Raw genomic sequence first — 14,622 nt, 5'->3', positions numbered from 1 at the left:
TGATCGTGTGATCCTGACAATTGATCAGAAGAAAGTATTTTGATTACTTCAAGGAGGCTAGCCCTTTCTTTCTCAAGATGGTCAATGGTAGATTCATTTGAGCCGCATTTGAGCATTTGAGCACTAGTTCTTATTGTAGTGGCCGTAATCCGTCTCTATTAGTTAGACTGGATTTAATGCCACTTATTTCGGACCAGACCTTTGCAATTTCTTTAGAGAATTTCTCACTCAAGTTGTTAATTAGTACTTCGCCAGTGTTGAGGGCATGTTGAGCGTGTTCGAATGATTCGCTTTCGCTTTCATTCTTGTTCTCGTTCTCGCCCAGAGCAACTTCATCAACTTCAAAATCTTCTCTCACAAGCGAGTGATCGTTTCGGGTGTCGGCAGTCACTGTTGTTGACATTAATCTCACTTGTTGATGTTCACCGCCTGTTGAATGTTCGTCGGCGAAGTGAGTGTTGTTGGTTTCGTCTGGTGACTCGGCAGAGCTTTGATTTTGAACTGCTTGTGAGATCCGAAAAAGGAAAACTCGAGTATAATCCACCGCTTTTCCTTGTACGAGAAGGGTTTTGGTCTTCGAGTAAAGATTGAAAGTCACACTTGGAGTCTTCCACACAGTCGTGGGTGGAAGGTTAATAATGAATAATGAATAACGGGCTAAAACAGAAAATGAATAAAGAATATTTAAGGTTCAATGCTTGGAATAATGAATATGTCATTTCCAGTAAAGGAATAATGAATAGTGGTTATTCACCGTGCTCAAACATTTTCTTCTTACCTTCAGGCCAAAGAGAGGGTTGGAACTCAAAACAATTACCTTTAAGTGTTGAATGATGGGCATCTAAAATAGTGCAAAATGTCTACCAGAATGCCTAAAATAGCGTTTCTGGAGTTCATAAATGAAAATTTTCCCGGACCCCCCTACATTCATGTACATTGTTATGTATCAAGCATCATCAAGTCCATCCCACTAACTATCTGGTTGCAAACAATTTAAGCTGATCCACAGTTATTGACACAGTAACAATCCCGTCCCATCAATCCACCACAGAATTTTTGTTGTTAATTTAAACTGCAATTTTGTCTGATATTCGAAAATAAGCTTGATACGTTGTCATTTTTTTTTTTTGGGGGGGGGGAGGGGTCATATAAAAAAATTAGGATTACGAGGGGGGGCAGGGTAAAAATATATGATGACGAAGGAGGGCAAATGTATTTTCCAGGCACTGTCGATTAAATTCCACCCTCATCCCATACAAAATGAACGGTCACTTAATTTAGGCAATAGGGAATAATGAATAACAAGAAAAGTCTAAAAATGAATAATGAATAAGTCGTGAAAAATGTGAAGGAATAATGAATAAGTCAGTTCAGATAATTCCTCTTCCACCCCCGACACACAGTACACTTTCCATTATTCCCGGCCTGTCCAATCGATGAAAATCGATCATCGGAAACCAATCGATATAATCAATATAATCGATAAAAATCAATAGATTAATATCGATTGGTTCCATTAATCGATGAAAATCGATACTCGCAATTCACGTCCTCTTAATTGTATCGATTTTTATCGATTATTATCGGTTATAATAAATAAATGAATCATTTATCAATTCTTGCAACATTTGTAAGGCGATACGTTACGCATCCTTTCACTAAGTTAGTCAAATCGAAGTTCTGCGAGTCAAACAAAGCACGAAATGAACGTACTAATAATAGAGGCTATTGTGAAGGGCTACCACGATGCCCATTCTGATGGAATTTAAATCGCCTTTTCATGATTAAACAAAACAAAAATAATAATAATAATAATATTTAATACTTATATTGCGCTTTTTCTATAAAAATATTCAAAAGCGCATTACAATAATTATTATTAAACTAAAAAAAAGAGCTAGCAACGTCCAAGAGTGTTGTAATCTTGATAGAGTTCCTGGTAGAGTTGGATACCAGTGAAAGCTTCTGCGAACCTGTGATAGTTAAGCCCGGAGTGAAGTCAGTCTATACGTGAAAAAAAAGGGGGAAATGGCCGGGTCTCTTCTTAATTGAAGAAGTCGGTAATTTCAGAAAACGTTGTTTAACGAATCCGTGCATTTTCACATCAGGGATTATGGAGGGCTATTTAGAGGGTATTGTCCACAAATCACGGTTTTCAACTGATTAAACATTTCGAAAGAGAGTTTTGAACACACTTTCAATCACTGGTTTCGTAATTTTTACACATTTGCACTACAGATCACTTTCTATGAAGAGGAAAAAATACAATAGGTTAGACTCAATTGCCAATGCCTAGCGCAAACGTATCTGAAATCATTATTAAATGATTGCAACTGACAATCAATATAATCGATAAAAATCGATGACAATTGATGAGAATCGATGAAAATCGATACTCACAACTCTTTGGTTCATCGATTTTCATCGATTTCCGATATCAATCGATTAATTGCTATCGATTATTATCGATTACAATCGATTTTATCGATTATCGAATTTCATCGATTGGGCACGCCGGGCATTATTAGACTTCGCTACGTCGTCTGCTAATAAACCAAGTTTTTGGTATAGAAATGACTCAAAAAGCTCAAGCGAGCCATTCCATTTAAACTGATTTTTAGCATAGATAAATAGCAACGAATTGGTTGGTTCCTCTGTCGCATATTCCTCTATCGCACATTCGGTTCCTCCTCCATTAAAACACGTGCGTCCGCCATTATGCTAATCTTTCTCAGGTTTTCAATGGAAAGCTGTTAACTAAAGATTTTCTTTTTTATCTTTGTACCGGTCTATATGTTACTGTAATCCTTTCTTTTTTGCTTTAATCCATTTTTTCCGCTTTAAAGACACAACTGAGACAACCTTTTTTAACTGCTATAAAAAAGGAACCGAACTCTCTTCCCATCACCCCGGCGTCATGTTGTTGTTGTTGAAATTGTTTTGGCAATTTCAGAATGAGAGGATCTGCTCATGCACCTTAGAGGTATCCGCTGACTACCGCACCTATGCATGATTGCTATGTAAGTTGTGAGTACATCGCTCAGATTACTGTATGAGCAAGTTGCTTCCCCCCACCCCTGAAGAAAATTTATTGTGCTTTGGTTAAAACAGATATTTTCAAGGTGCATTCTTTTAGGCTATTTTATACCAGACATCGTGAACAAAAGGATTGTATTAAATAAATAAGCCGATACATAGAGAAAAAAATCGTTTCGAAAGAGATCTTTAGTTAACATCTTTGCATTAAAAACAGGAAGATCAAGTAAGATTTTTTAACGTAATGATACTTCTCTACAGATTGACGAACTGAAACTTGTAAACTTTACAACTGGTTTGTAGTTGATTAATGTTTTTCTTTACCCTGCACGTCAAGAAATTACTCGCTTAACCTACCAGATGCGATACTGGTGTAAACTAGATTTGATTTTTTTCTTCTACGAACCACCTTTAAAACTACCCTTGGAGTATTTAAAAGCATCTCAGTATATTCTTAAGCCCTTTACGATAATTTCCACTGAAAATAAAGCAGATGCAAGGGTTTATAGCACAGTTTGCCTGCGCCATAAGAAAGGCAACGAACCCGAAGTGAATGAAGCTACAAGACAATATGTCCGATACAAAGAAGAACAGAATTAAGTAGATAGTGAAGCAAAGCCTAACAAAATGGCAATGGCCATCTTTAGCACATTTCGTTCCCTTTTCACGCGTTGCTGTCTCGAGTTGTCCGACTGCTCGCCTGGAATCGTCTGTGACTTGAGCTTTAAAATTATGATTATGTAAAGCATGGCTATCAAAACTAAAGGAGCGTAAAACAATAAAACAAGTATTGCTAACACGTAATTTTCAAAAGATGAGGACTCTTCATAGACTTCATTCCACTGCATTCCACACAGCAGCCCTCCTTGATACTCCACAAGTCTGTAGGCGAAGAGATAAGGGAAGAAGATAGCCATCGCGACGATCCAAGTGGCGAGAATGAAGAAGAGGCACAACTTGGAACTGGTGAGTGGGGGACGGAGGGGAAATACCACAGCACCAAAGCGATCCACTGCTATCAGAACAAGGCTCTGAATAGACACACCGGTGGAGATATCTTGTAGGAAGGGAAGCAGCTTACATAAGGCCTGGCCAAGAGGACCACTGATCAGCCAGGAGTCCCCGTACAACTCTGTGAATTCTTTGGGGAACAGGAAAATCGACGACAGCAGATCGGACATGGCCATGTTTACGATTAAAAAGTTGATGGGTTTTCTCATGGTTTTCGTCTTGTAGACAATTATTCCGACGAAGATGTTTCCAGCCAGCGAAACAAGAAAGATCAGGCAGTAAGCGAATCTTTTCCCCATTTTTTTTGCTGTAGGATTACTGAAGCAACTCAATCGCTGTGTCCCATTCGTCGTTGTATTCACGTTTGCCGACATTCTCGTAGCTCAGGTTCTTATTCAGCTATTTTTCTCACAAATGGTGTTTCATCCGGCTGGCTAACTTAACTTGCAAGCCCCCTTTTTTATGTTCTGCTAAAGACTGCGTAATCATGCATTTGGCAGTAGGTCATTCACCCATAAGCAATTCAATATTCAATAAGGCTAACTGACAGCGTTCATTAAATATAGCATGCTATGATGTAGGAAATTTCCACGCATTGAGAGCACAATATCATGTGATGGCTTTTTGCCGGAACTTCCTGTGGTCTTTATTCTTCTTTATGCGTATTGTAAGCGAAAAATAGAAAACCGTTTTCAACAAACAACAACAAAAGGGATGTAATAATTGTTCATGTTTGCCAGCCGAGGTTATGGCACAAATTGTCTCGCGTCTACGTTTGAAAATATTGTAATGTAAATACATTGTAAGAACTGAGTTCTTTGTGAAATGGTCGATTCTCTATTTTTCCTCTTGGACGTAAAAAGAATTCTTATTGTCTTTTAAAAAACAAGAAGCTTGAGAAGCTTGAGAAGCTTAAAATCGGGCGCTTAATAATTAACTATCTGTTTTGACTTGAAAGGCAGGGTACAGTACAGTAAAAATCACTGGAAAAACAGTCACTTAAGCCTATTCTGGCCGGGGGGGGGGGGGGGGGGGGTTGAGGCTCGCGCTGACTTTGGACGCTTATAACTTTTTCAAGATTCAACCAAACGCTGCCAAACTTTGCGCGTTTATCTAAAATTTATCACGCAATAATTTGGTAGGATTAGTTATTGTGCCAGTAACTTGAAATCACCATGGCAACGTCATTTTGACAGGCTTGTTTTCCCAAATTTGTAGTTTTCGTGTTTCTATTTAATAATGAAAATCTGGAATGTTTTCAAGATTGCATTATTACTTTATCATTATCAATTTAAAAAAAATATATTTCGCACGATACAAATAAACGATTGAACTAGACGTCTAGAAAATATAAATTTGTAACACTTAGCAAAGTGCAGCCTTTTCGCAATACTTAATAAAGGCGGGGTTTTTACCTGAAGACCAATTTTTCCAACGCTTTAGGTGGCTGACGCATTTCAGTATTTTTCAGCCCTTACACTTTAATGGAACAGTATACAACTCTTAATCAGGTAACTACTATTGTCAAGAAAATGATCACAACTTATTGACCAATGATTAGGTATTTGTTTTATACCATTGCTGTAATAGCAACTGGTGAAGAATAGTAGTACTGACCCAAAGTATAAGGGCTGGAAAACACTGAAAACCATTTCAGCCGCGTTTCAAGGAATCCAAAAAAGCTTTACTTATCCCATATATATTTGTTTTGCAGTATTTTGTTAATTTTTGGACGATTTTGGGGGATGTCTGGGAGGCGATAGTTTTTCTCAAAGGATTAGTAAAATTTAGACAAATAAGAAATATTGGAGATTTAATGTGATTTTAAAATTTGAATTTGAAGTTAAAAATTGGTGGACGGACACCAAACATTCTCCTGACAACCCGGAGTGCTCTTGCGAGGGGGTCAACTGTTTGGAGGTGTTTCCATTACTTTCTTCAATCCCTTCTTTAAATCTCTTAAAGTTCCATTCAAATTCAGGTAGAACCCCACCTTAAGTTTTGTTCTTGTGAGAAAACAACAGAAGTCAAAGGTTGCGTGATATTGCCAAGCATGGATTTTAATTCTCCCTCCCTTTCCATCTCCTTAGCCTTTCACCCCCACCTGTCCCTCCCTTTCTACTCTCATTCAATTTAATGTTTGTTTACATTTCCAAACCAATTCAGTATCGTACTAATCTGTGCCAAGCAATCAGATAATAACAGAAATTTGCCTTAATTTTGATCTCCCATACCAAGACCTTAGAGTATAAACCGCTAATAAAACAAAACACACTTGATAATAATTCTCTGAGGTTATACACCTTGCAGTATTAACGTACTAACGAACTTGATAACAAACCCCATGTCGTACTAAGGATTTTTACTGATCAACATAGAAAATAAGTTAACAATGGTTTGTTCCAAAAACGTTTTTACTGTACAGAGGGTCTGTATATTGACCTGTAACTTGTATACCGTATTGAAAAATTCAGAACGAACCGACTTCTGCCCGCTATCATGATATCATGTTGAAATCCTGAATTTCGTCAAAATGAGCCAAAATAAAGTTTTAAAATTTCCTTTATCAATATGGTTCTTATCTTTTTATTCAATTCTATGAACTGCTTTTATGCAGTACTGTCCAACAAAGATTTCAATTTCCTCAAAGTTTCGGGACAAATGGATACAAAATATTTCGTGCAGAATGTAATTTGATTAAGCGAATGTTTTCACGTCTATAAATACTTCAAGCAGTGAATGAAAAACCATTTTGTTTTCATCGATGAGAACCACTTTCAAATAGTTAATGCATAAAAAATAACAATCAGATCAGAATACAATAATTACTAATGCAAGGTCTCGCTATTATGTCTCGGCAGAGATACTTCTTTTTTGCAAGTTCAAATGTATGCAAACTTCGTGTGAAATGTAATTCGATTCCATTGTCTTGTTTACAAACTCTTTCTTAAGAAAGTTGTATTTTCGTGAATAAAACCCATTGGCCTGTTTTGTTTTCCTGATCATGTTTGTCTGTGATTTGAACAAAACATGTGGTCTTTTTTTCGGAACTTTAAGTTGCACAAAAATTCCAATTTTGAACACAGATGTCACTTCCGGAATTTCTCATCTAAAATTCAATTGGTATTTAATTATAATTATTCAAAGTTTTCATTTTCAAGTCATCTTTTCATTCGATAGCTTTACTGATCTCGTAAAAAAATCCATTCAAGTTCACACCAATACTGTACATTGCCAATGTTTTGCTGACGTCTTGAGAAGTGTCTTACTAACGTCACTAGTCAAATCTAAAATATATCCAAAACATGTTGTGCAAACATTCTGCTCTTTGTGACAGGCGACTTTGACGCCCAACTGTGCGGAAATAAAAATCGACATACTTCTTGCTAAATATATAAAAAATAGTTTTAAAGTGGAGTCTGCCTCAAAAAAATGTACCGCCAGATCACACTGCTATTTGTAGAAACCAGCAAAGCGTCTAGTTTCAACGCTTCCCACAAAAACATTGCGTGACATGAATGACGTTACCCATTTTATTTACAAAAATAGCTTCAACTTGTCAAAGCAACCACAGTTTCACAATGGTGATTATTACTATTTTACCCCTTAAGCTTTTTTCTCTGTCCTCCCGCCGAAGCAAAGAAGAGAACCAGATTGCAGATTAGCCCAAAAGTCGACCCAGTGTTCCTACAACGATTTACTGTTAAAACTGAAATGAAACCGATTGGCCCAGGCTATCCTCGTCATTTTTAGCCGACAGGAGACTATCGTCTAGGACGACCAAAGGGTAAACTATAAATCGGCCACGCCCGATTAACAAAACATGCCGTTATGACGCCGGAAATCCAGCTCACGCATACTATACCCCGTGACTCACGCAAACCTCCGACTTACGTGCTACTACAGTCATTCCTTTCTAAACATTTTTTTTTTGACCACCACCGTACCTTTCTACCCAAAAAAAACATGAAACCGCCCGGTTTTAACCTGTTTTAACCTTTCAAAAATTAGAGCGTTCGAAACTAAATAAGATCCGTAATCACAAACAACATACAGCCGTTTACCAGCACTCTTTAAAACTCCTGAAACCCTTCAAAATCAGACAAAATAAATCTTTGAAATAACCTTTATCAATGTTTCTTATTTTTTATTCAGTTCTATAGAATGCCTTTCATACACTACTGTCAAACAAAAATTTCAATTTCCTCAAAGTTTCAAGACAAAAGAATAACAAATATTTCGTGCACAATGTAATTTGATTAAGCCAATATTATCACGTCTAAAAATACTTCAAGCAATTCAGTGAAAACCCGTTTTTTTTTTCGTATCAACGAAAACCACTTTCGAATAATCAATACATGAAAATAACAATAAGATCAAAAGGAAGAAAGGAACCTTTCTAATTATTTGAAGACTTTCAAAGCCGTGATATTATGCATCCAATCCGCGATAAAATTTAATTACAACAAAATCTAAGTTCTCATTTTGAAGTCCATTTTTTCAATTGATACCTTTATCCAACTTGTGAAAAATTCCATTCAAGTTCGTATTAATACTGTACATTCCCAATGTTTTGCTCAGGTCTTCAGAAGCGTCTTACTAACCAAATCTAAAATAATTCCAAAACATGCTGTACAAACATTCTACTCTTTGTGACAAACGACTTGACGACCAATTGTTCAGAAATGAAAATCGACACAGTTCTTGCTAAATAAAAAAAAAGTTTTACGGCGGAGTCAGGCTCAAAAAATATACCGCAAGATCACATCCCCATTCATAGTCAGAAACCAGCAAACCATCTAGTTTGCTAAAAAAAACACTGCGTGACATCAATAACGTTACCTTTTTCATTTACAAAAATAACTTTAACTTGTCAAAGTAAGTGCAATTTCACAATGGTAAATATCAGGGGAACTTCCCGAAAAATTTGTTTGTTTACGGCTCCTTAAAATTCATGGATGTAGTTAAATTCGTATTTTATCCAAAAGCCCCCACCATACGAGCTAATTTTTGGCATGTGAAACGTAGAATAATTCAGCTTTCTGCTTTAGTTAACTTTTCGTTGAACCGTTGTATTTTTTGGTCTTAATTTACTTCGAAAGTTTTTCTTGCGACGTTTGCGTATTTGCCAGTTCTCGGTCACCCTGCTCGCTATCACAGCTTAGCGCTTGGTTTTTAATATAATTTCATCTGCTGCTGTCAGAATGAAAGAAATAAATGTTTTAAAAATAAAGTTCAATCTTATCTCTAAGTTTTGAGCTGACTCTTGTCTTGTCTATTATTTCTACAACACCTAAATCTTTCAAGACCTTTTCACTGCAAAATAAACCATCTAAATGCACGGGTCACACAATGTGGTTTTGCCAGAACCTGCACATAGGCAACTAGGCGCGTTAAAATCCTTCTTTTCTAAAGTAAAACAAAGCCTCATAAAAATAATCTGGGATCGATATAACATAAATAGGTTTACAGAGTGATTTTATGACTGTGAAAATTAATTGAGCATTTTTTTTTTACAGATAATTACGCACAAGCTTTTTAGTGGCCGAGAACTGGGCCAAGGTGGCCGAGAACTGGGCCCACAAATGGAGCTTTTATTTTTATTATTGCTCGGGCAAATTAATTTTTGACCGGTCGATAGCTTTACACCAAAAAGCTGAATAATGTAGCTAGCTCTGGGAGAAATTTCAAGTTCCTGCGGTTCTTCTGAGGTAAGAAATACAAGTTTACGTCAAAAGTGGCCGAGAACTGGGCCCCATACTGTACTTTGCCCCGTAAGCTTTTTTCTCTGTCCTTCCGCCGAAGCAAAAAAACACAACCTGATAACACATTAACCCAAAAGTCGACCAAGTGTGCCTGCAACGATTTCCTGTCAAAACTAAAATGAAAACCATTGCGGTATGCGTCACCCGTAGCGGTTTTGTAGCAACCCCAAGCTATCCCCGTCTTTTTGGCCGACAGGAGACTATGCTCTAGGACGACCAAAGGGTAAACTATAAATCGGCCACGCCCGATTAATTAGTTCTGGTGTAATTAATTTTCTCCCTGAATTCTGATTTGGCCTTACTCTCATGTGATATTAAAATTTTGCAAATAACATTTAGAGTATAGTTGGATCTTCGTATAAACATCCTGTAAACCTATTTATTTATAGCGGCGTCAAACAATGGCGAAGGGAAACTATTTGCTGTTCATTTCGTGAAACAATACTGAAAGCTGTAATCATGGTGTACTATGATTATTCTTCCCAGAGCTTAGTTTCTTTTAGTCAAGTGTAACGTCATTTTATAACAAGTAGCTATGTGACGAGAATGGTTGTAATAAAAAATAAATTTCTCTGACGATTTCCTATAATTTTTGCGATTTTATATTATCTCATTGCTAATAATTCGCAATTTTTTTTCGTTGACGGAACTCGAGGATTGAAATTATATATAATAATAATGTTCAATTATGTTCATAAATCGTACATTGCTCTTTGCACATGTGTTTGAAATTGCTCGCTTATAAGTCTGGGAGTATTTTTGTGCAAATATTAAAGTTTTCGGTACTTGCGAGAATTAAATCCGACGACCTTTCTTTCATGTCAATGTATTGTTTTTCTTGTCGATTCCGCATAATATTGCACAACTTTTTTTTCTTATTAGAAAGCTGAAAGAATTGTTAGAATTGTTCTTATTTATAATCTTAAAACGTTACAGCTTGCGCTCGAATTTTCTTCAACTGAACGAGTTAACCTTCAGAAATTATTCACTGCCAAGTCCTCGTTTTCTAGATTTTAAGTGAAGGAAAATGCCGGCACAATATAATTGTAAGTTCTCACCGCTGGTTCTAGTTTTCCGACTGTTTAGCCAACTTGGGTTCAAGTTAAAAAAATAATGTGACGCGCTTTTTATTTCTTCGGATATTCGTTTGTGGCTCAATAGACCTATATAATTGCACTCTTTTACAATTGTCACAGACTGTGCTGTAATTTCCGCAAAAAATTATAATTAAATTTTGCCCTTATATTATATTATCATTCAGTGAGGCCTCATGCGTCTGATGGCGCCGTTAGTACGGATTATTGTATTACCATCCCAATAAAAATTACTTGAAAGTTTGCAAAAATAACTTCCAGCAATAGCAGAGGAAAACCGACCACCTTTCATATTAAGTGGCATTTAAACATTTTAAAAATTTAGGAGAGCTCATGTCCCCTTTTTGTGCGAATTCCCTCAACCCCCGAGTTCTTTTAGGGACTGTGCAATAATTTCCGGGAGGGTTGGGGTTGGGAAACCAGAGGAGGGCATAGGGGTAAATCACAACTAGAGAGAGGGGGTGAGTTGGGTGTAAAATTTAATACATACAGGGGAGCGGGCTTTACCTTTTACACTCCTTTTTACAAACTGGAAAAGTGGTAAAAGAGCTGTTAATAGAATCTCAGTCATGTTCTGTTTTAAATTAGCGAATCTGATTGGTTCTGCCTTTCTTTCCTATTCACTGAAAGACCACGACCGCATGCGCGTTGCTCTTTTCTAAATTGTTGGCTTAATAGTACATAAAATTGTAAGTCCTTTAGAGTTTCTACTACGATAATTAGACTAATTGCCTTTGTTTTTAGCAATAGCCAACTTGGCTGTGCCTTATTGGCTATTCACTTATAGAAAACCTTGGCTCGTGGTCTAATTGTCTGAACTGGCTGATTATTTAATATTTGTCTATCTTTTATAAATGAGGACACTTTGTGATGCCTGTCACGAGGAACGTGCATTTCATTAGTGTTCAATCCTGGACATATCTGTCTGTCACACTTATGTCCAGGATTGAACGCAAGTATTGTTTAATGAGTACTTCATGTTTGACTGTGTTATACGAGTTGGAGTGTAGAAAAGGGTCAGGGAAACTGTCATTTAGATATTGAAAAGCGCCTTCCACCGAATGTTTGATATATGTGAATATTTTCATGTGCATATTTTCAATTGAACAATTTTGGAAAAGAGACGCAGTATCGCCTCTGTTGGTATGTGAAATGAATATCATTTTTAGTATATACTCAAACAGTGGATGCGTTTTTGGCGCGCGCCGATTGGCTACTCAAACTCCGAATATCCTTTGCCATATATCCACTACTAGCCACCTCCACTTCGGTGAATAGTTGTTAACTAATCTATCGAAGGTATCGGAAAAGGCTACCTTTTCTGTCAAAAGTGTTGTATAAAAGGGTAAGAGCATGGGCCTCGTAAGGGAGCCTTCAAGTTTAAAATATTTTGAGAACCACGACCTAGGGACGGTATCTTACTAATATAGCACGGGATGTACTTTTAGTGTTTCTATTTCAGTCATTTATCTACTGTAAAGTTTGAATGCTTCTGTTTTTACCGCCACAGCGTGTTTGTAGAGTTTCGGTTCATTCACTTAACGAATGATAAAGCATTTGGAACTGTCACATAAAAACATCCTAACTAAACACGACCACCCGGTAAAAACACTAACAATAAGCCTTTTGAATAAATGTTTTCTTATTTTGGGACGATGACCACATTCAAAAGGTCGTTGTTGCGAACTCGCGATATAGAAATTGGAACGATTTAATCAGGTTACTTTTAAGAAAAACAAAGCAATTAGAACTCAAAAACAGGGTGAGCTGTTGTACAATTTGCGTATTGCTCTACATTACAAAAAAAACGTTCTACTTTGACAAAAACAAGTACCGCTTTCGATACGCGACAAGATAATTAACCAGTGACAATGAAAATAGACGTAAACTGTTGTTTATTTTTGATGTTTACTTATCAAGGAACCACCAATGGAAAGCAAGCTGCTTCTAAACAATGATGACGTACGTGAAGCTTGTAATTAGGCAGTAAAACAAATATTTCCTTTGCAATGTCTTTTGTTTTCTCATGCCCTTTGCATTTTTAAAATTATCATATGATATGATTTACTTTATGCAACGCTATTTAACTTTAGTTTGAAAGGAAAACGCAAATTTGGCATTGTTCTCCAAAGCTTTAAGAAATGGCGTATTCGGCATTACGCTCTATACGCCGTATTCGATTCCCGCGAAGAGGTTCCTGTAACAATAATGAAGAACTTAATGTTCCAGTTATCTACCTCGGTAGCGTGCAAATATTGTGTCCCATTGGCGAGGGAATATGCGGCTCTGTGGAGGAAATCTTCGAGAACTGCCAGATAAAACTGAAGCATAATTTGCTACCGAAACAGTCTCTACAAGTTAAAGACGATTCGTTTGAGCTAAGTAAAGGCGATGAAGAGGATCGTGGAGCGAAAACTGTTTACAAGTTCAACAGAATTGTATACTGCGGGGTTGACGGCAAAAGAAGGAAGATACTGGTGTTTAACTACCATCATGGCGAAGGAGAGGAGAGAGATATTTATCTGACCCAGGCTTTTATGTGCGAGAACAAGAGTGCGGCTAAAAAGCTGGCAATGACAGTGTCAGAATATTTTCAGAGAGTGAAATTTATTGGTTCGCAGGAAGTTGTTGAGAATTTTGACGAAAACCCACAGCTGGAAATTAAAATAGGAACTTCCATGATTGAAAAGGACAGCAAAAATAACATGGGAACCTTTATATCAGAGAGTGAAATCGAGCTAGGAAGTATTATGAGTTAAGGGGGCTTAACGGTCTGAATTACTTCACACGATTCGTGATCATGTTCTAATTTCCTTTAACAAAGTTAATGCATTCTCGACTAATGAGAGTTGAGGAAGATGTCTATGTTGTCACACGATGTACGGACAGATTTACAGCAGAACTGGCATGGAAACAAATTCGTGGAAATCAGGAAAAAAATCCTGTTTTGAGCTCAAAGCTGAAAGGACGTCTCGGTAGACAAATCCTTATTTCGAACGGCACAATGAGTTACAGTCATAACAAACTAAGTGCAAGTGAGCACCTCACACTAGATGCTACATGTAAGTTTCTAAAGACATCATGAACAACAAAGTGAGCTATCTAAAGTTTGCAAGTAGAAACCAGCTACGCTGCTTCAACTTTGCTCGACTCGACTTCGTTCGACTTATAATAGTTGAGGCAATGTCATCATCACCTTTTAAAAGACAAACAAAAGTATACTTTTGTTTAGTTAACATGTTGCAGCGTGCAATTAATTACTTCTGAACGCATTAAAGGGGATTCGAACTAATAATTACACCAGGCCCCAGTTGTAAAAAAGATGGATAACGCTATCCACCAGATAAATTACTATCTGGTGGATAGCGCACTATGTTTTGTTAACACCTATCCATTGTATAGCGATTAATCCGGTGGATAGCGTTATCCACCCTTTGAACAACAGGGCCTAGGTTATGACAACAGTGTCACGATTCACAAAACAGGCTGGAACAACGAAGGTGAGAAAAACGTGTTTACTTTGTCCTTTTCGGTCCAAAAACCTTAACATGTCTGCAGTTTTAATATTTAGCTGTGTGCATTTTTTTGTAACCTAGTTACATTAAAAACTGTAGTGAAAGTTAATTATTGAGATTAAATCTGAGGATTGAAGAATGTTCGATGTCTTATCTCGTCTTGATGTACAAAACTTAAGGCCCCGTCAGTACTACTGTATT

The 14,622-nt window shown here is 37.0% G+C and overlaps 1 protein-coding gene and 1 pseudogene across 1 annotated transcript; one reads left to right on the top strand and one right to left on the bottom strand.

Annotated features, from left to right (window-relative positions):
- Positions 1–3,468: 3,468 nt before the first annotated feature.
- LOC144661196 (substance-P receptor-like) lies at positions 3,469–4,483 on the bottom strand (annotated as a pseudogene).
- Positions 4,484–12,819: 8,336 nt separating this feature from the next.
- On the top strand, positions 12,820–14,495 carry LOC144660140 (uncharacterized). Its single transcript, XM_078520699.1, has one exon. It carries the CDS (start codon positions 13,048–13,050, stop codon positions 13,663–13,665), a length of 618 nt encoding a protein of 205 aa, XP_078376825.1. The 5' UTR covers positions 12,820–13,047; the 3' UTR covers positions 13,666–14,495.
- The last annotated feature ends 127 nt before the right edge of the window (positions 14,496–14,622 follow it).

This window comes from Oculina patagonica, chromosome 7, assembly GCF_052425735.1.
Source record: "Oculina patagonica isolate OP01 chromosome 7, crgOcupat, whole genome shotgun sequence".
Classification (NCBI taxonomy): domain Eukaryota; kingdom Metazoa; phylum Cnidaria; class Anthozoa; order Scleractinia; family Oculinidae; genus Oculina; species Oculina patagonica.
Note: the sequence above shows the minus strand (reverse complement) of the source record. Positions and strands in the feature narration are given on the sequence as shown.

Bases quoted from the DNA above. Each gene is read 5' to 3' on its own strand.
- LOC144660140 (XM_078520699.1), top strand. From the start codon at position 13,048: ATGGCGTATTCGGCATTACGCTCTATACGCCGTATTCGATTCCCGCGA.